The 20,580-nt window shown below is 35.4% G+C and overlaps 7 protein-coding genes across 7 annotated transcripts; 4 read left to right on the top strand and 3 right to left on the bottom strand.

Annotated features, from left to right (window-relative positions):
- Positions 1-3: 3 nt before the first annotated feature.
- On the bottom strand, positions 4-7,851 carry EIN_406360 (protein serine/threonine kinase, putative; the record flags this gene model as incomplete). The annotated part of the gene is made up of 1 exon (XM_004256895.1): positions 4-7,851. One exon carries the CDS (start codon positions 7,849-7,851, stop codon positions 4-6), a length of 7,848 nt encoding a protein of 2,615 aa, XP_004256943.1.
- Positions 7,852-8,277: 426 nt separating this feature from the next.
- EIN_406350 (hypothetical protein) lies at positions 8,278-9,012 on the top strand (the record flags this gene model as incomplete). The annotated part of the gene is made up of 3 exons (XM_004256894.1): positions 8,278-8,376; positions 8,420-8,518; positions 8,566-9,012. The coding sequence occupies 3 exons, from the start codon at positions 8,278-8,280 to the stop codon at positions 9,010-9,012; spliced, it is 645 nt and encodes a 214-aa protein (XP_004256942.1).
- Positions 9,013-10,751: 1,739 nt separating this feature from the next.
- Positions 10,752-12,908, top strand: EIN_406340 (adaptin, alpha/gamma/epsilon, putative; the record flags this gene model as incomplete). Its single annotated transcript, XM_004256893.1, has 1 exon — positions 10,752-12,908. One exon carries the CDS (start codon positions 10,752-10,754, stop codon positions 12,906-12,908), a length of 2,157 nt encoding a protein of 718 aa, XP_004256941.1.
- Positions 12,909-13,109: 201 nt separating this feature from the next.
- EIN_406330 (myotubularin, putative) lies at positions 13,110-16,011 on the top strand (the record flags this gene model as incomplete). The annotated part of the gene is made up of 2 exons (XM_004256892.1): positions 13,110-15,423; positions 15,467-16,011. 2 exons carry the CDS (start codon positions 13,110-13,112, stop codon positions 16,009-16,011), a joined length of 2,859 nt encoding a protein of 952 aa, XP_004256940.1.
- A 180-nt stretch (positions 16,012-16,191) lies between these two features.
- EIN_406320 (ribonucleoprotein, putative) lies at positions 16,192-16,905 on the bottom strand (the record flags this gene model as incomplete). Its single annotated transcript, XM_004256891.1, has 1 exon — positions 16,192-16,905. One exon carries the CDS (start codon positions 16,903-16,905, stop codon positions 16,192-16,194), a length of 714 nt encoding a protein of 237 aa, XP_004256939.1.
- A 600-nt stretch (positions 16,906-17,505) lies between these two features.
- EIN_406310 (hypothetical protein) lies at positions 17,506-18,165 on the bottom strand (the record flags this gene model as incomplete). The annotated part of the gene is made up of 1 exon (XM_004256890.1): positions 17,506-18,165. One exon carries the CDS (start codon positions 18,163-18,165, stop codon positions 17,506-17,508), a length of 660 nt encoding a protein of 219 aa, XP_004256938.1.
- A 407-nt stretch (positions 18,166-18,572) lies between these two features.
- EIN_406300 (DNA-directed RNA polymerase III subunit RPC3, putative) lies at positions 18,573-20,190 on the top strand (the record flags this gene model as incomplete). Its single annotated transcript, XM_004256889.1, has 3 exons — positions 18,573-19,289; positions 19,372-19,612; positions 19,667-20,190. The coding sequence occupies 3 exons, from the start codon at positions 18,573-18,575 to the stop codon at positions 20,188-20,190; spliced, it is 1,482 nt and encodes a 493-aa protein (XP_004256937.1).
- Positions 20,191-20,580: the final 390 nt, after the last annotated feature.

The following is a 20,580-nucleotide window of genomic DNA, read 5'->3' as shown; positions in this document are numbered from 1 at the left end:
TAATTACAAGAACGCATTCATCCCGAAGTCTAGCATTTCTATCACCTCTTCGATACTCATTCGATCAAGTGGATTGGTTTGCCAACACTTGTTAACGATAATATAATACCACTCAGGCATAGTACTTGGTTTCATTAATCGTTTCCCATCACATATAAAGTCTGCAATTTTCCACAGGTATTTAAAGTCGTCATTTGCATATGCCGTTTTCCAAGTCCACACCTCATACATGACTATTCCAAACGCAAAGATGTCGACCGGACTTCCATACCGTTCTTGGTTGAGTACTTCAGGAGCCATATAAGCTGGAGATCCCTTTGAGTTAGTGAATGTCATATTGGCCTTCAGCATATTGATATTTCTTGATGATCCAAAATCAGTCAGTTTAGCGTTAACAACGACATTAGAGTCCAATGAAAAGATTAAGATATTGTCAGGTTTGATGTCTCTGTGGACTATTCCATTTCGGTGTAAATATTGAATACCTTTTGTGGAGTCTTTTAAGATCTTCAATTTCAAGTCGAAGACTATCTCACTCTTGCTCTTCATTAAGTTTCTGAGACTCCCATATTTGGCATATTCAGTTACCATACAGATCTTATCTGGAATAAAAACTGCACCATAGAAAAAGACGATATTCTCACTTCTAAACTTGTCGAGCATGGAAACCTCGGCTTCAAATTCATCAATTTCACATTGGCTATTCCCAACACCTTCCATCTGCTTCATTTTCTTAATTGCAACTTCGTTGCCATGGAATGAACCATAATACACAACACCAAACCCTCCTTCTCCTATTTTTCGAAGACAAAGTAACTCATCTGGATCGATTCGAGTCGATAACTTTGTGGTGTAATTGAATGGAATCACATCTGTGGTGGACTCTTTCTTTTGAAGCTCTTGGGACAAGACTACTACATAATCACTGACATGTGAAGAGCACAACGGTTTCACAAAGACTTCAATTTCACACGCTTGGTGCTCCGGAATGCAGACCGTGCTTGGTTCAAACCGCATTTGAAATTTGGGGTATTTCGTCTCAATACAAGTGATCGTCACAAAGACCTTTTTACGTGAAGGGTTCGCTATACAGAAAAGCGTTCGTGACTCTACGTTTACTCCAATGTTCTCAAGCCCACCTTCAAACAAGAGACTGCGTTTGTCAAATAACACTGAGGAGGATGGGTTCAGATTTATAAATTTGATTGTACTGTATTTCATTGGAAAAGTGGTGATACCACTGTCTATATTGACATACCCACTTCCAATTGGTTTCTTCTTCTTAATAACGTTATATGATATAAGTACAGCACTTCCAATGAGTAGAGCTAGAAGAAGGATAATGCAAAAAACACTTAAAAAGAATATGGAGACAACGTTCAGTCGACATGATGTATCTGCTGATTTGTATAATGTTGAACATGAAACACAGATAACGCCATTACTCTCTTCACAATGTGGAATGGATTGGTAATATATACACGTGTTGTTATTCATCTTGACATAGTTTTCCTCGCATAACTGACAGTCTATTTGACTACATAAGTTACAATGCGAAGCACACGGTACACACTTATATCTGGATAAAGTGTATCCATTCTCACATTCACTACATCCATGATAATAGTCGATTGTAACACAATGTAATAAGGCATCAACACTCTCGCATCGACCTCCTTCATTCACAAAATAGTCGTCTCCACATTGCAGACAATTGTTTTCAACACAACTCAGACAATTTGGATATTGCTCAGAACAATTATAACATTTGATCTCCTTTTGATAGAAGCCATCGTCACATTCAACACACCCAATATCATTCAAAAACGGAATTTTACAATTGGAGTTGTTTGATGAAATGCATTCATTGAAGTCGTTAATGAAATAACCAGTCTCACAATTATAACAAGTGTTATTAACACACATAGCACAATTCGGAGTTTCACATTTGCTGCATGTATTACTATTTGGAAGAAAATAGTAATCATCAACACATTGTGTACACATTCCTATTTTCACCTCTTTACAGTTGATATTTATGAGCGTCGTGTTGTTATATTTCTCACACTTGTTACCACTTTTAATATGTTTACTATCACAACGATCACACACTGTGCTATTTTGACACACCAAACACCCTTTTGCACATTGAGTACATTGGCCCAAATCATTGAGATAATAATAGTTGTCACACTCTTTGCATTTGGAGTTTTCAATTGTTGTTGTGTTTTCTTCGATTTGAATATCTTTGCAGTGTGTAACACTTTTATTGACACATTGAGAGTCTTGTAAAACGAAGTCTTCTTCACATAAATAGCACGATGCGGTGTCGCAATATTTACAATTTGGTGTTAAATGCGCACAAGAAACACAATGAGTCTGCCCACATATAGAGTTTGGACCTTCTGATGATAAAAACGCACTCTCTGTATCATTTGATGTTGAGTTAACCACATAAAACCCATATTCACATGATATGACATTACACCATACTACTTCTGATGAATTTGGTGACAGAATACACAAGTTTTCATCCTTTTGATAACCTATAGAACACGATTCACAAACAGTCAAATTTGTACATTTGGCGCACCCACTGCTACATTCCTCACATTTTTGTGTTGTAAAGTCGAACCAAAACGCGTCATTGCACTTTTGACAAACACCACCCTGAACTTCACAATTTGCAAATGAGGTGTCATCAACACATGTGTTGTTTTCATTCAACCAAGTGTTGTTTTGACATGCCAAACACTCATATTGGTTGCAGCTTTGACAATCTGGAAATATTTCAATACATTTGAGGCAGCTCTCATTTACTAAATAGAAGCCATTTTCACAATTATAACACTCTGAATTAACAGTAGACAGGCAATTTGGCATTTTTTGACTTTCGTAACAATTTCCTTCTTTTAAGTAATACTTACGTGCACACATGAGACATTCAACAGACGTACTCACTGAGGCATATTCACAAGATCCTCCTTGTTGAACAGAAAACCAAGTCTCATTTTGAGTGTATTTTCGTTGTATAGAGTTTGTTGCCATTCGTGTGAATATGAGAGGAGTGGTTGAGACAAGTAATGAATTCATAGCAGAAAACATTATTAGTGAATTGTTGTTGAATGAAAGATAGACCATTGAATCAACTAGATAAAAGGTGGTATCACCCTGTTTGATATCCAAGGCGACTACTTTGTTCTTCAACCCGTTGACTATCAAGCCTTTCCATATTTCTACTCGTGATGGAGTTGTGTTGCACATGTCAAAAGTGGTTGAAACGTAGTCTTCTGTGATTTTAATGACACAATCAAAGTTTTCAACTAAACATGGACATGAAAAGTCTCGTTGTCCATTTTCAGTGTTATAAACTTCGTTGTTGACAGCAACACACTTCTGGTGTGATAGTCCAAAGTATTCACAAACATCATTTGTATCATTTTGACCAAGAATTATTGCTTGATTTCCACATGTAAATGAATGCGTTGAAATTATTTGTCTTCCTACATTTCTAACAAACAACGTTGGATATGTTGTATGATCTATTTCTTCACCAAACTGTATTGTTAATGGGGTGACACTCTCTTCGGTCTTTAAAACACTTTCTGTGTAATTGTCATGTGATGTGATCCAATTAAAAGTAATTTCATTAACAAATGAACTAATTGTAATTGGTTTTGAATTGTATTCTGTTGTGTTGATTGTCATATCCGAAGTGATTTTGATGTCAGACTGCAATGAAAGAAGTTCGATATAATTTCCATCAAGATTTAGTGCATTCAACAAGGTATATGTTTTAAGAAATTTTAATTTGTCAAATTTCAAAATGTTTTGACTACAAACAGAGTCAACAATAATTCCACTACTTCCTCCAAACGTCACTTCTCCAACTTCCAAAACTTCAATTTCTGGTTCTTTGGTTTTCATTTGTATTGGTGTACACTCCAAATCAATCTTTTTACCAACTTGATAGAAACAATCAATGTCAACACAGGGACAGTAAACCATTTCATAACGTGCTTCACTTAATTTCTCAGAAGAAACTACACAAGTCGCTGTTGTGACACTGTTATTCATTTGACACACTCTGACTAATTGTTTGTTGTTAATATTCAACACTTCATAATTTGAAGTGGTTTGAATAGTAGAATTTATTGAACTGTTGCTTCCCAATAAATCAACACAATCGTCCAAATTCTCCGCTATGAAATCACTCATGTTCACTCCACCATTCAACACTTCTATAAGCACGTTCTTGTCCAAATTACCACTTCCTTGAAAACTCATTTTGTCTACCGTTAAAATACCACTGAGTGTTATTTGAGAGTTGTGAAATAACACGCCATAAGAACATTCAAATTGTGCCACTCTGATGTCAATTGTTATGTCAGAGAAATTACAAGTGACAAATGAAATTTGAGAATTTCCATTCACTGCACTTTCTGTGCTTTGGATATACATATCTCTCCAATGCGTTTCCTTTGTAATAGAAACGATCCCATTCACGACAAAGTCGCGATTTTTTGTCGTGTCGAAAAATGCACAATCCGAAACGTCGTAATCTGCTTCTTCACCAATAGTATGAGCAGAACATAAGCACCCAATCTGTGAGTTAACTACCCCATACCTCGAGGTATTTCCATCGTCACAAACAACTTCAATAGAACTTGACTTAACACGTTTCATGTCAAATTCTTTTGGACCAACAAAAAGTAAATCACTTTGATCAACATTTGTTGTATTAATTGTTGTTATATTAATAGGATTGTAAAATTGAAGAAATGCCGTTTTTCCATTCAATTTTTCGAAGTGAAGAATACCCATCTTGATGACATTTTTAAATATGACGGGGTACACGTGTGTGTATTCTTCTATATACAAATCCGCTCCATTAACAACAGTTGTTTGTGAGTTCGTCACTTCCAATTGTTTAAAACTTCTTATTTGGCTCAATTGAAAATCGTTGGACGTTATTTTAAGAATTCGTTCAGTAGAGAATGTGTCACAATCATTTTGCGAAAATGAATCATTATTATATTCACTTGTACAATAACATCCTATTTTGTTGTCAATTGGACTGAATCGGCTATACTCCCCTTCACATGTCTTTAACACCTTTGCACTCCCAGAAAAATTCTTTGCCACAAAGAGAACATCACTATTCGGTCCGAATGGTGTAACACTATCAATTGATACAACGTCAAATAAAATCAAGTCTGGTGTTTGAATAACGACACTCATGATCGATAATTCGCCATCAACTTCAATTCCATACTCCGCTTTAAACAGTTGAAACACAAGTTTTTTTGGTGTTATAAGCTTAACTTGTTGGGTTGTTAAGAGTGCATTCCATATTGTAACAGTATTGGTATACACTATATCTTGAGTTAGAACTAATGTTAAAACACTTGATCTTGTGACACAGTCCCATTGTTCAAACCCGTTTTCATTTAAATAACAATTACATCCAATATTCGTCATACTATTTCTATAGAACCCATCCACAAAACAAGAAGATATAAAAATTGTGTATTCTTGTTTGTTAGTGGATAAAAAGAGTATTTGATCTTGTGGTATTTCATTTATATCCGCATTATATACAGTGATATTTCCAATAAAGTAAATTTGAGGAATAACTTCTGGAAAAACAATTTTGTTGATAACAATTGTTTCGCTATCTTTGCCATTAAAACGTAAATCCGAAGTAACTTCCAGTTGTTGAATCTCACACCCACTTGAATTAATAGTAACACCAGTAGTTGTTTTTAAAATATTCCAAGAGTGTTGATTGGATATATCACTATCTACAATTAATGTTCGATACTGTGAATAATCGTTACAATCCCAAAGATCAAAAGAGTCACCAATAACATGACAATTGCACGTAATATTCAATTTGTCATTAGAGACTCTGTAAGGTGAAATATCACAAAGAGCAAAAGTATTTGATGGTATCGTTTGACCGGTTGATGTGTAGAAGAATCCATGTTCTGCAACCAATTCATTAATAACACATTCATTTGTTTTGATATGACTGTTGTTTTGAGTTACATTAAGAATGTTAAATTCGCCATTACTTAGTTCCGCGTCTTGTAAAACAACGACTTGATCTTCGACGATTGTTGTGAATGTTAAGAAACACGTCTCTCTGCAAATTACATTTCTCCACCTTTTGTTAATTGTCATTGACTGTGAAGTCGTCACTAATAACGTTTTTGATGAACTCAAGTCAGTACAATCCCATTGATTCAATTGAGAATCATCTACACTTCCTTCTTTTATTGTGCAATAACATCCTACAATACTTCCTTTAACAACATACCTCACTTCATTTTTATTAACATCGCACCCTATTTCTATGCCATCTGGAAGGTTGTCAGAATAAGGTCCAATGAACACAACTTGCTCTGTAGAAGTGACTTCGACATTTTTCAATTCTGGTATAGCGTCGAGAATCAATTCACAGCCTTGTTTGATGTTTAATGTGGTGATCTTTGTTTTTCCAAATACAAAGATTCGTTGGTCACAATTGAAAGTGTTTGCTTCTAACACAAATTCAGATGTGATAGAAATGTTGAGACTGTTATTAAAGTATATTCCATTCACTTTAATATTTTCATTTATATTCACATTATTGGTCAACACCAAGTCTTTGTTTTCGAGATCATTACAGTCAGATTCGACAAATGGTATCATATCGGGATAACTCTTTGGAGTGCATTGGCACAAGTTGCCATATTCAAGTCCAACGACTCTATTATATCCATCATTCGAACATTTTAATAATTTGACGGTGTCTGGAAGTGCATTTGCACTCTTCGTGAAGAACAAAATTTTGTTGTTCACAATTCCTTCAATAGTTTCAACTGTTAAATTATCAAAGTGAGTTTGTGCAGAACATGTCAATTGATTTGCATTGAAATTACCTGTTATAGTGATGTCCATTGTGATCCAATTCTTCACTCCAAAATTTCCAAGTGATTGTATTGTATTCACATTCGAACCGATTTTAAGACTATTCCAAAACCCGTTGACTTTCATATTGTCAATATTAACAGTGAGTGCAAAGTAACTTGAAAACATCAGGCAATCAGCCACATTGTATTTATTATTATCAGTAAGAGTGCACTGACAGTTTGATGTTGTTTGACTCGTTTCTGAATACCTTTTGAAATCCCCCATAGTACACACAGATTTTGGTTCCTTACAATTGTCACAAAAACTCCCCAATTGTATCCCTTTCTTACCAACAAAAAGTGGAAGTTGTTGAACGGCTTTTGAATTGTATTGTGAATAGGAGACTCGAGTCCCACCACCAACTATCAACATATTTGGAGGAAACGATTTGAACTTTAAGTCGACTATACCAGAGGTGCTTGCACTTTGGTAGATCAGTGTGTTATCAGAACACAACACAACTGCTTGTGGATTACATCCAGAACACGTGTTGAATACAACAGTCACATTTTGGGTACTTAATGAGTGTATATACCACTTCGATGCTGCCTTCTGGTTGATCGTCAATTTCTTCAACGATGAATTTGGCGCTATAACAAGCATTTTATGGCCGTCCCACGTCGGGTTCTGTATAGTGATTTCTTCGACGCATTGTTGGGTTCCGCTATCGCTGAATAGAAAGTTGTCACATGGTGTGTCACCAAAGCACACATCATACTCGGGTATATTTAAAGCTGTATACTTCGCCTTTTGTGCATCATACGTCCCAAAACTCCATCCATGTGTGTATGCACAACTCGATTGACTCTCAAGAATTATAGAACGATCATTTGTATCACAGTACGTCTCACTACTTACTAGAGTGGCTATCCAAAGGAAAAGCCATAAGACCATTGCCTTGTGTTTTCTCAAGTTCAGTTTCCATGATTTTTCTCCTCTTTTTCATTTCCTTTTTCAACTCTTCAAACTTTTCTTTGGATTTTTCTACCCAATTGTTCGACTTTAATAAAAACACGAATTAATTAATAACATTTTGTATAACATTTTGTATAACATTTTGTATAACATTTTGTATAACATTTTGTATAACATTTTGTATAACATTTTGTATAACATTTTGTATAACATTTTGTATAACATTTTGTATAACATTTTGTATAACATTTTGTATAACATTTTATTAAAATGTTATGTTAAATAAAAAATGTTATACAAAACAAAATTATCTTGTAAAAATAGAAGATAAAAATGGGAATGTGTTTTCTTCAACAACATAAAAATAGAAACTTTTTTCACATCTGAAATCTCAAACCAGATTTTATGTCACAAGGGAATACTGCTGAACACGACAAGGAGGTGAAGATTTGTCTGATTGGCTGCGAGAGGTCTGGGAAGACAACCATTTTAAATATTTGGAAAGTTTGTTTTTCTTGTTTTTTTTTGCGGTGGTACTAACACTTAGGGCGAAGGTTTCGACTCAGTATACAGCCAGACAGACGAGATCAACTCGGTCCCCGTCAGTGTCATTTTGGCGGACGGACGGCATCTCACTGTACAAGTGGTTTGTTCTTTATTATTATAGTAAGGTACTATAATTGAACTGTATAGTGCTCTACATGCAATGAAGTACGTTCAACAACTGAGATGCAGTGCGATTGCGCGGGCAAACAAATAAAAAACTCGAGGACAACGGTCGACTCGTACATATCCGATTGTTTAATACACGTCTTTGTTGCTTCGAAGGAGGACAAGAACAATTCGGGGTTTTTGAACGGCTTTTTGAACAGCCCATTTTATCGCAAATCTACTCCAAAGGCAAGGTACTTGATAGTGACAAAGGCAAAAGAAGAGGATGCGTCAAACGGCGGACTTGTTGGAGTGTGTGATACGTACCATTTAAAGCGGTACGATGTCGATTGTCAAACAGACGGAAATGTTTTGATGGACATACTGAAAGAAATAGTAAAAGAGTATGTCGGGGAGCAACCAGCACCTCCTCAAGAGATCAAACCTGAATCAACACATGGTAAAAAGTGTTCTTGTGTATTGTGTTAACACCGTAAATTCTATTGAAATTGCGTGATTATTCAAATTGTTCGGTTTGTCGAGGATAAACAAATTCAACCAGAACTTTTTGTATTTCTCGTCTTTCACGGGGTTCACTAAACTCCCCTTTTTTTCGGCTTAAATGTTTATTCATTCCAACCTTTCTATCATTTTTAAAAAAATTCCAAAAAATTGAGAAACACGCATTTTGTTTTTTATTTTTTATTTTTAAATTATATGAAAAAAAGCATTTTATCATGGTGTTTTATTATTTTGGTGTTGAAATTATTTTACTAGTCGTTTAAAAAAAAACAATTAATGTTTTACTATATTATTTTTTTTTAGATTAATAATTACCTTCATTTATACAAAGCGATTTTGAAATTAGAATCCAATAGTTAAATGACTATATAATTAAATTAACCAAACAAAGGGGTTTGATATAAGTTTAATAATAATTTTTAAATAAATATTCTTTTTCAAAAAACCTAAAAAATTGTAACAAATAAATGTATTTTTATCACACAAAACATATTGTATTGTTTATTTATTATTAATTAACTACTTTGAAAAATAACAAATGAATAACAATTACAATATTTGATGTATGTTTCTGTATTTCATTTTTTAACCATTCCTATTTTCTTTTGTACCAAAAATAGAAATAACAAACATCTGTTTCCCGATAGTTTATTTGAAAATATTTTAAAAAAATTGTTTTCAAATGAACAATAATAATAATTAGTGTAATTATTATTTTAAAAATAAAAAAATCCATTGGCAATGTATCAATGATAGTAAATATATTTATTACTTATTAATGTTTAAAAATTATAAAATATTTTGAATTTATTGAATTAATAGATTATAATAACCAATAAAATTAAAATAATAATAATTAAATTATTATACTTGTTAAAAGTGCTAAATGAAAATTGTCAATTAATTTTGATAATTTTTTGAGTAAAAAAATAATGACGAGATTGCGATGGAAGAACAGAAGCAACTTTAAGCGCAAAAAATGGAAGGAATATTTTGTCAATGCACAAAGTGGTCGACAACTACATGTGTCATGACACAAATGTTGGCACAATCCAAGTTGTTTTGGAAAACAATGAGGAATGGGCAAATATGGAGAAAGATGTTCAAAATCGAATCAAAAAACTTAACAAAAGGTATCACAAAGAAGTTTCGCTTGAAATCGTAGATGGTCACTGTTTAATGGAAAAATCACCACATACCACAATCCTCCCACCACAAAAGGGACACTTCAGAAAACTGATTCATAAACATCTCAGAAAAAAGGCGGAACAAGAACCACAACAACCGCAAAGAATTCGTCATCACTTTCAAAACAGAAATATAATAAATGTGGAAACACTAGGTGCGCTTTTGTGGTGGATTATAATCACTGGAATTGTTGTGGTGGCATGTGTATTAATTGTTTTAATTTAGTTTATTATACTCCTTCTAAACATTTTTGATCATATATAAATGACGTTTCAAAGACTGGTTTCAAACAAGAGTCATGAACAATAAATCAACAATTTAAAAGGTAAGATTGATGTTGAAAATTGTGTTTTATTTTTAAAGATTGTTAAAAAAAATATTTTTTAACAAAAATAAACAAAAATCATTATTAAAACTTTAGTTTAAATATTCAGATATTTCCCGTCACCCAATGTCGGTCCAACACGAATTGCTCTGGACACTTAAACAGACCGAACTTAAAAAGTATAATTAACTAGATGAATCCGTTTAGTGCGTTTGTCCATGATATAGGAGAAAAGCACACAGTCGATGAGGAACATGGATTTGTTTCAATGACTTTAAAAAGTCTTGGGAATGGACTTGACAACACTAATCCTTCTGCGATGAAAGAATATATCAAAAAGATGTTGGTTATCTACGAGTTGGGGTATAACGTTGAGCAGTCTGTATTTATGATCATTAACACAACACAACACCAAAATTCTCTTCTCCAAAAAACGGCGTTAGTAGCGTGTTCTGCGATGATATCAACTGATTCCGAATTCACCCTTCTTCTGACTAACTCACTCACAAAATTATTACTCCCAACATCGCCACACCCCCTCTTCGCACTTCGAATTGTCTCGCGATTCCTAACACCAACGACTATGCCAGCATACACCACTTCCATCAATTTGTTGCTGAAATCGAAAGACCAAAATGTGAGGGCTGCCGCTATCAGATCGCTGTATAAAATGTATTTGATGTCGGACAAAGACGTGCAACCAATCATTAAATCCGCACTAAGTTTTGCACTTGTCGATTCGTCTGTGCTTGTCGTCGAGTCATCTGTTCCGATCATCACACAAATAATGTCGTCGACAATACCAGAGAATAGAATATGGCCTGGACTGATCGATATCGTTTCAAGAAATTTACTCATGTTTTCTTCATATGATGACATGAAGAAAGTACCTGCCCAGTTGAGAGGGTATATTCTGGGGGATACCTGTGGACCGTTTTTCCAAGTCAAATTATTAAAATTGCTTCGAGTGATGAACCCAACGAACACAAATTATCAACAAACCATTTTCCAGTTACTCACAAATTACAGAAAGATGCAAACGAGAGTTGGAATAATGTTGCAAGTCGAGGCGATTAAAACGGCGATGTTTTCTATAGCGACAGACAGACTTGTGAAACTGTCTGCAAACATCGGAGCGGATTTGTTTCGAGTGAATGACTTACTTGTGGTGTATTGTGGACTTAATGTGATGAAAGTGATCAGTGAGAAAGACCCAACTGTCTGTAGAAATAATATAACGACGATATCTGAGTTTGTTAAAAACCCTAATGAAGTTGTTGCAATACAAGCAATTAAATTACTGAAGAGCGTAGTGTCTTCGGAAGATGCAGTAAGTGTAGTGTTGAGTCTATTAGATATTGCAAAGAGCTTAAAGAACGACATTGGGAAGGGAAGTGTGAGGAATGAAATATTGAAAGTATCGTATTATTTGTGTTCACAATTTACACCAGATTTTCAGTGGTATTGCTCCTCCGTTTGCAGGATTTTGTTGTTGAATTCAAGTGATCAATTTGAAGTCGGCATTGATCCAAAAACAGTGCAAACCATTTACAAAGAGTTTATCGATGCGATGAAGAGTGACAACGACAACTTTGAAATTGCGTTACAATGTGTGTATGATGGAGTTAATGTGAATAAGGATGAAACGACTCTTTCATTGTGCCGACTTGCGTGTCGCGTAATTTCAGAGAGTAATGAATGCAAGAACATCGACATAGAAGAATTGAAGAAAACAGTCGATCAATGTGCTAAAATTGGCGCTGTAGAAGATGCGTTACTAGCGGCACTGCGATTGGGATACACCGAATTTATCGAGGGAATGAAAATGAAAGAGCAACAAGATGAAATTGTTGTTGTCAAAGCTAAACCTCAAAACTCGAATTTACTGAATTTGAACTTTTTGGACATACCTGTCGCACAAGAGACTGAAAAAGTTGTGATCAAAAGATATGAAAATGCTAAGGACTTTCAAGTGGATGTAAAGTATAAATTATCAATCAACACACAACAACGAGTTAATGAAATATCCAAGTTAAACGAACTTGGGATTTCATATAAAGAACTTGAAAATGATATCAATGAAACTGTGGTCGACAAACAAATACTGATCAGCCAACCATTTCAACTTCCGAAAAAGAAAAAAATCGAAAGCAATTTGCGGTTCGACGAGTATCAAAAACCAACGAATGTATCCCTCCCATTTGCACTACATTCACAAAACTCGGAAGGAGCTACAAGTAACACCGAAGATACAATGTCCAATGAAGTCTATGAGGCAAAGCAAGAACAACCCCCTCAGTACACAAATCCTGTCCCTAACACCAAAAGGTGGAACTTCCCCAAAAAGTGAAATGCTTTTTTTTGTTATTCAGAATGTTATTCGTTTTGTCGGTTTTTTGCATTTTTGACTAGTTTTTTCAAAGTCCATTTTAACGAATTACCAAACGAAGTTTTCATTGAAACTTTTTGATTAAATTTTTTAATCAAAGAAAGAAATTCAGTCCTTTTCAAAAATGAATGGGAAAACATGAAAACTTGAACTCAAAATTGTATGTTGGCAAAAAGCCGGAGCACAAGGAAAGCATTTTGCTTAACACCACAGACACCACTGAACATCAACGACAATCTTCCCCTCTTCAAGTTGAGTCAAACCAATTTTCTTTTTGATAAGAACGTCGGCAAATTCACTTATAATTACTCGGAGTATTTTAACTCAGACAAAATGTGGTACTTTGAACGGGTCACGGACGAGAATGGGAAAACTGAAATAACTGAGATGCAATTTCCAAATTTGCCAGTGAGTGGCGTGATGGATGTGTTATGCTTTCCTTACAAAAATGTGAATAAACTCTATTTGGTACCATCAGAGAGTAAAACGATAATCATACAATACGATTGCTTTGCTGTCAATATAGTGTATAACAACACCACTAAAGTGAGTGACTTGGTCCACTTCTTTTATCAAATATTGATAATGATGGAACTCATATCAGACAAGTACACATCACTTGGGTGGATGAATTATGCACTTGAATGGGTTGACCAACGAAAGCGAGTCAAGTTACTCCGTGGGAGTAGTTTGATTTGGGGGATGTTAAACAAAAAAACAGTCTTAACTCTCCGGAAGATCATGAGACATGGTATTATTACCGAAATTAATGAAGAGGATGTGATAGTTGAAGAAGAGGAAATCGACTATGTTGTTTCAAACTGTTTTACAAACGAAGTTGTTTGCATAGTGATGATTCAAAACCAACAAACGTTTGAAATGATAGTAGATAAGACTTGGACATGCCAGGAACTCAGACAACGCATTTTTATAGTCTCCGATTTGAACGACTCGACATTGAAATTATACCGAAGAAAGGGGTTATATATTCTAGAAGAAATGAAAGAGGACAACAGTCTATTTGAGTATGTAGAAAATGAAGGAGTGTTGTGTGTCGATGTGATGAAAACATCCAATGATGTGTTACTTGTTGCAACACAAATATCATTCAATTCACTTCCTACAAGAGGTACTATTCCCGTCGAAGTGTTTTCTTTGAACAACAATTCGTCGTTTATCAAAGTTGACAAGAAGGAAGTCTTTAAAGTCTGTTTGACCAATACAACAACTGTGAGCAACGTTTTGCACTCACTTTGTATAGGGTGTGATTACTACGCATTTGCCCATATCGATGGCAACATTACTGTCATATCAAATTGTGAAACTGTTTTATGTGACAGTCGTGTTGAAAAAATTGGGGTTGTCAGAGCAAAGACATTTCCTTATTTAACCTCACGCCTCAAACGCCCCAAAACGTATAAGGCCATTTCGTTAATGATACCAAATATGGAAGTTATGTTATATGTGGAACACAACATCTTGATCACAACATATCAAACGTTAATATGGAAAAATGGAGCGTTTGTACGAATACCACACAACGCAGTGTTTTCTTGCATTTTCTGTTCATTGGATGAGTCGACTGATTTGCTTTATTTTGCAACTAAAGACATCAAACAAGTGCTATTCAAAATGGGCAATTCTGTCACCCCACGAGTGTTGCACGTCTACACCGAGAATAAATTACTCTTCCCACGGACGACTTCTGAGATCTTTGCGTTCCGAGGCATAGACATTACTCAAAGTGTTGAGAGTCGAATAGTCGACCCGATGTTTGATTTCCAAAGGATCGGAGTTGTTGGTGACAAACGATTTGTTATAGCGGAGAACATATTTAAAACGTTTTCAAATGATAAAAGTAGTTTAGTATTTAAGTGTGAGTCATACCCAGAGAAGGTGTTACTTCCATTTGGAAATTATGATATGGGATCTCTTACGAATTACCGAGCAAAAGGGCGTTTTCCAATCATCAGTTGGGTTGGTCCAAATATGCAATGTCTTGCACGAAGTTCACAGCCTTTAGTTGGGACGTTTGGACAGAATGTCTGTGATGATGATATTCAGATACTTGAGTCGCTTAAAAACTTGTCACCACAGAAAACAATAATTGTGTTTGATGCACGACCAAAACTCAGTGCAAAAGCAACACGAATACAAGGGGGTGGGATGGAGACACAACTGTCATATCCATTTTGTACTTTTGTGAATTTGTCAATGGATGGAATTAAAGAGATCAAACAATCGTTTTACTCCCTTTTGAAAGTTTTATTCTTTGGCGACAAAAGAAGTTACACCTTTGTGTTGGATATTAACAACTCAAAGTGGTTACAAGAAATCGACCAACTCATTTCTTATTCAATTGATATTGCAAAGAAATTGTATAACGGCAGTTCCATCTTAATTCATTGTCGTAATGGATGGGATATAACGTGCCAACTTATATCTTTAGTCTTGATTATGCTTGATCCATATTATAGTTTGTTATTCATTCAGTATTAAAACTATATATTAATAGTAAGGAACTATTGAAGGATTTTTGGTGTTAATCCAACGCGAATGGATATCAGCAGGTCATCGGTTCTCTTTACGGACAGGGTGTGGAGTGACTTGGGCCATTGATCCACTTCCTTCTTTAACATCTGCATTTCCAAATTTGAAAAGAGTCAATCAATCCAGTTTTAGAGAAGGTCTTGACTCCATCAATGACAAAGCAACGTCTCCCATCTTTTTCCAATTTTTAGAGGCAGTTCATTTGGTCCTGGTCAACGGCAAAAACAATTTCCAATTCAACGACAAACTGCTTATCTTTCTTGCTGATAGTTTGTACGACGCAAAATTCTCTTGGTTCTTCGAAAACACGGTCCAACATGCAAGTTTGAAAAACACACTCAGTCTCCCAAGTTACATCCTTAGCAATGTCAACGACTTTTTAAATCCATCCTTCATCGCTATAACCACACCTTATTTCCCTTCTTTCATCATGTCAAACGTCTCAATTTGGGAAGACTATTACTTCAGAAACAACGACTTCTACGCCGAGTTAAGTCAGTGCTCCTCTTTGTAATTGAATTATTAGCCAACTCAATTGTACTATCATTTAATCATAATTATACTATATCAAACTGATATTTATACAACAAAAGTCGAGTTGAAAAAAACTATAATTTGATAGTAAAAAACCATAAATGAGTCATACAAACCCTAAAAAGAACAGAACAGTGTAACTGACTTATACGTCGTGAATTCACTCAGTTTTGGTTTCCGTTTTGACTTCGGTTGGCTTTTCTGGTCTTTTGAAAGCGACTGCGACAGAGATCTTTCTTCCATCGATTTCAGTTCCATTCACCTCAGCGACGGCCTTCTTTTGTTGTTCAGCAGACTTCAGTGTGACGAATCCATAACCCTTAGAAACGTTCTCAGCCTTTCTGTAGTTTCTTCTAACGACAGAAGCTTCAACAACTTCGTACTTCTCGAAAAGCTTCTTGAATTCCTCGTCAGACAACTTGAATGGCAAATTCTTAACGAACAAATTGGTCTCAGAGAGTTCCTTTGGGGTGGTGTCTCTTGGCTTTCTAGCGAATCTTGGTTGTCTTGCTGGTCTTGATTCTCTTGGCTCTTCACCTTCTTCTCTTCTTGCATATCTGTTTTGTCTTGGGGCATATGGTCTACGGGCGTGGTAGCCGTATGGTCTTCTAGCACCTTCCTCTCTCTTCACTTTCTTGTCTTCTGGAAGAGCTAACTCGACACGGATCGAACGCTTTCCAATGGTCTTCTTGTCCATTTCCAACGCCTTCTTGGCGTCCTCTTCGGTCTTGACGTCGATGAACCCAAAGCCTCTAGAAAGGTTGATTGGGGTCTTAAGGATGTTGACTTCAACAACGTTGTAAGCCTGGAAGGCGGCTTTAAGTTCTTCGTTCGTGGTCTGGAAGTCGAGGTTTCCGATGTATAACTTGGTCATAAGTAATTGGTAGTGAAATTTTTAGTTCCTGCTCTCCCTTATACAGTGACGACCAGTTCTTTAGTTATTCTAAGCATTTCTTCTTTATTGGTGGTAACACCTTACTATTTCTATTTCAAATAACATCATTTGGTTATGGTAAATAGTGTTTGGCTTATTGTTTTTTGTTTAGAGATTCAAGTGTTTTACGCTTAATAAGACGGGATTGTTTTTTGGGCTAACTATACACCACGTGGATGTTCGTTTTTTTTCCCTCACCATTCTCTAAGCAGTCAATACTTCATATTTCGGGAAAGTCTCAAAAACATTTTGTCATTTTCTTCAACTGCCTCTTATATTTTATAGTTCTTTTATGGCTTTTTTATAAATGTGTAAACTAGTATCAAAGTCCAAGTTTGAGGCTTGTCAAGACCATTGAATTTTTGTCTTCAAATTCGGCTTTTTAATTCTTTAATAAAAAATAGTTTTATTGCATTTATATCTTTAGTACAGCCCAAAAAAATCGAACAAAAGAAGAGATAGGCAGAGTTTATTTTACTAGTAACACTAATACAATGTATTACAGTTAATAGTTACAAACAAGAACGTAGTGGATTTTAATTAAACTGAGAGATTTTGGTATTCCGAACCAGGTTTCTTGCAACAGAAAGTGAATTCCATACCGTCCAAAACGAGTCTTGGCAAGCCATACCAAAACTTAAAATTTGGGAAGATTTCCATTCCATTTCTTTTAAAGACGAAAATGTTCAGACTAATTCCGATGACAAAGTACAAAATGATACCCGCCACCAATATAGAGCACAAGATTACACCAACGATCGGGAAGCCTTCACTAATATTACAGGCGTATGGCGATGTGAAACTGAATATGAACATATAGTCACTCTTCGATGGTTGAATGTTAGCTGAAGTATCAAGGCCACAAGAGACTTCGACCAAAGCAGAGAGCAACAACGTCGACAAACTCTGTCCATCGTAGTGAAAAGAGACTTTGTTCTTGTCTTCGGAAATCGTTACAGTCTCCGTGTGTGTGTATCCCAAGACAATGACACTCTCAAATGTTGTTGAGTTTAAGACGACTGAAATGTCACTCTTATCGATACTCAAGTCCGAGTCGACATGTCCACACAAGTTAAAATAGAGGTCCCCATCGGCGTCTTGCCTTGTGACGTGGTAGTCATTGTTCTTTCTGTGTAAATCCTTTAAGTATTTGCATGGACCCCCGAGGGCAGCAGCGATAAGCAGAAGTGTTGTCAACATTTCTTACTAATTTCTAGTTCTTTTTTAAAGTTACTACTAATGCAATGCCTATTGTAATGATAGTTTATTCCGACATTTTCCTGTTTCATATGAATTATTTGATGGAATAATTATTATTATATTTTTACTTATTTATCGACTTTTCAATCAATTTGTGTTAAACAAATTCTAAAAATATAGTATTCATATCACCACATTTCAATTCTTTTTTATAAAAACCCCATAATTCTTAATATATCTTAATGTATTAAAAATAATTAATTTATAAAACCTTTTTGAATCAAATGTGAGTCTTTCTTTTTAACTTCTTCCAACAAGCAAACTAGTGTTTTATAATAAATTGAATGAGAGTTTTAGTACAGTTTTCTGTTCGATGAAGAAAGAGAAGAACTGTTAAGGGCTATTTGATGAACACCACAATTTACGACGACCTCATCATCCAAATCATATCAAACCAATTTGGCGAGTTTGTCGGACGTGTTTCGCGGGAGTTGTTACTTCACCCAACAACAATTTTTGATTTATGGCGAAGAACCAAATTTCCATACAGTCGAGTTTACGAGGCACTGTTAGTACTTCTTCATCACGGCATTTTGAGGTACTCGAAGGATGAACCGATGGTGTGTTCTATAGACCAAAACAGAGTTTTATTCTCATTGCGACACCCACACTTCGTCGCGCTGATGCAAGTCAAATTCGGAGACCTTGCGAAGAGTATTTCAATGACTCTTTTGAGTTACGGAATGCTTAACTTTGACGATCTGTACGCTGTCATCCAGTCAAAAGAGCCTGAGTTGGACCGTAAAGAGGTCAAAAAAACTTTCGACGATCTCGTCAAGGCAAAGTACATCATGCGAGTCAACAAGAATATTTCAGACTTGGCACAACTCGAGAGAACTTCAACACCAGCTCCTTCCTTCTCCATTATGAAACAAAACGACGGACAAAAGAAGAAGGGAAGAAAGAAAAGTAAAGCAGAGATCGAAAAACCAATACCTAAGAAGATGAAGGCGGGCGTCGATATCAAAAACATCAACTCTCCTCTCGACCAAGAAAATCAAGAAGACGTCGAACCAGTTTGGATGGTCAATATCGAAGTGTACAACAAGGAAAACATTCTGTCTGTTTGTTGGTTGACTATGTGTTCTAATAAAGTATAGTTATATTATATTATATTATCAATATAGAATTTGGTTTGATGTGTAGAAAATACTTGAGATGGCAACAAAGAAATTCGACGAGAAGGCTGGGCCGATTATCAACAAGATGTGGGAGTTGTCTGCGTGCGGGAAGACTCCCGTGGACTTTGCCGTGTTGTGCCAAAACTTGATTGAGTTGCCACCGGAGACGGTGAGAAAGTATTTAGAAATGATGACGAGAGATGAGCCATTTATTGTTGCGAAGAATCAGTCTGCTGTAGTTGCGGAGACGAATAGCTATAAGTTACGTTTGTTAGACATAATGTTACTGTGGAGATATTAAAAGGCGAACTAAGTTATAGAGGTGGAAGCAGCAACTGCATTTTTAAAAGGACAACTGATCGAATCGACGTTGTCTTCACGATATGGAGTGTTGGCAGCTAATGTGTTTCGAGTATTAAAGATGAAACACGTCTTGACGGACAGTCAGATAGCAGACTTATTAATTGGTGATATTGATAACATTCGTGGAATACTATTCAAGTTGTTTCAAGCGGGATTCATCAACGGACAAGAAGTCCCCCGGTCCCACTTGAGAGGAGGAAAGAATGCGTACTTCATGTGGTCTGTCAACTTCTCGCAAACAAATGCTATTTTGTTGCGAGAGACTGCAAAGGCGATCATGAACACAACGGAGAGATATCGGATGGAGATTTCGATGAAGGCGGAGTTGATTGCCAAATTCAAAGAAGGAGAAGAAATGCAGAAGTTGTTGCTTAACACAGAAGAAATGAGTGAATACATGTTACTTGATAAAAGACAGAGACTGTTACTCGACGCACTATACAATCTGAGTGGGATGTTCTTCTGTTTGAAGGATTATTGATTTCGATTTAAAAGGGATGAATTTAATTAGTTTTGAATAATAGAAGAGTAACTCGTCAAACACTTTCTTTCTAATAAAATTTTATAATTCATTTATTATTACATTAGTTAAATTTCAAATCATTCAGAATCAAAAAAAGTTTATAAAACCCTTTTTTGTTGACCTAAATCTTACTCATAAAAAGTCTGATTAAGCAAGTAATTTGTCTGTAATATTTTAAATTAAAGAAACAAGAATTTGGTAGAAATAAAATGTCTTTTTCAATGGCAATATCAATAATAAATCTCTAGTATATTATAAATTGCTATTAATTTACTAATGAATAATAAATGCATTCAAGACTCAAACTTAACAAACAAAGAAGAAACCCTAAAAAACTCTAAAGACAAG

The sequence above is a fragment of the Entamoeba invadens genome (genome assembly GCF_000330505.1).
Source record: "Entamoeba invadens IP1 unplaced genomic scaffold scaff_1105074726033, whole genome shotgun sequence".
NCBI classification, from domain to species: domain Eukaryota; phylum Evosea; order Mastigamoebida; family Endamoebidae; genus Entamoeba; species Entamoeba invadens.
The sequence above is the reverse complement of the archived record's forward strand: the minus strand, read 5'-3'. Positions and strand labels throughout refer to the sequence as shown.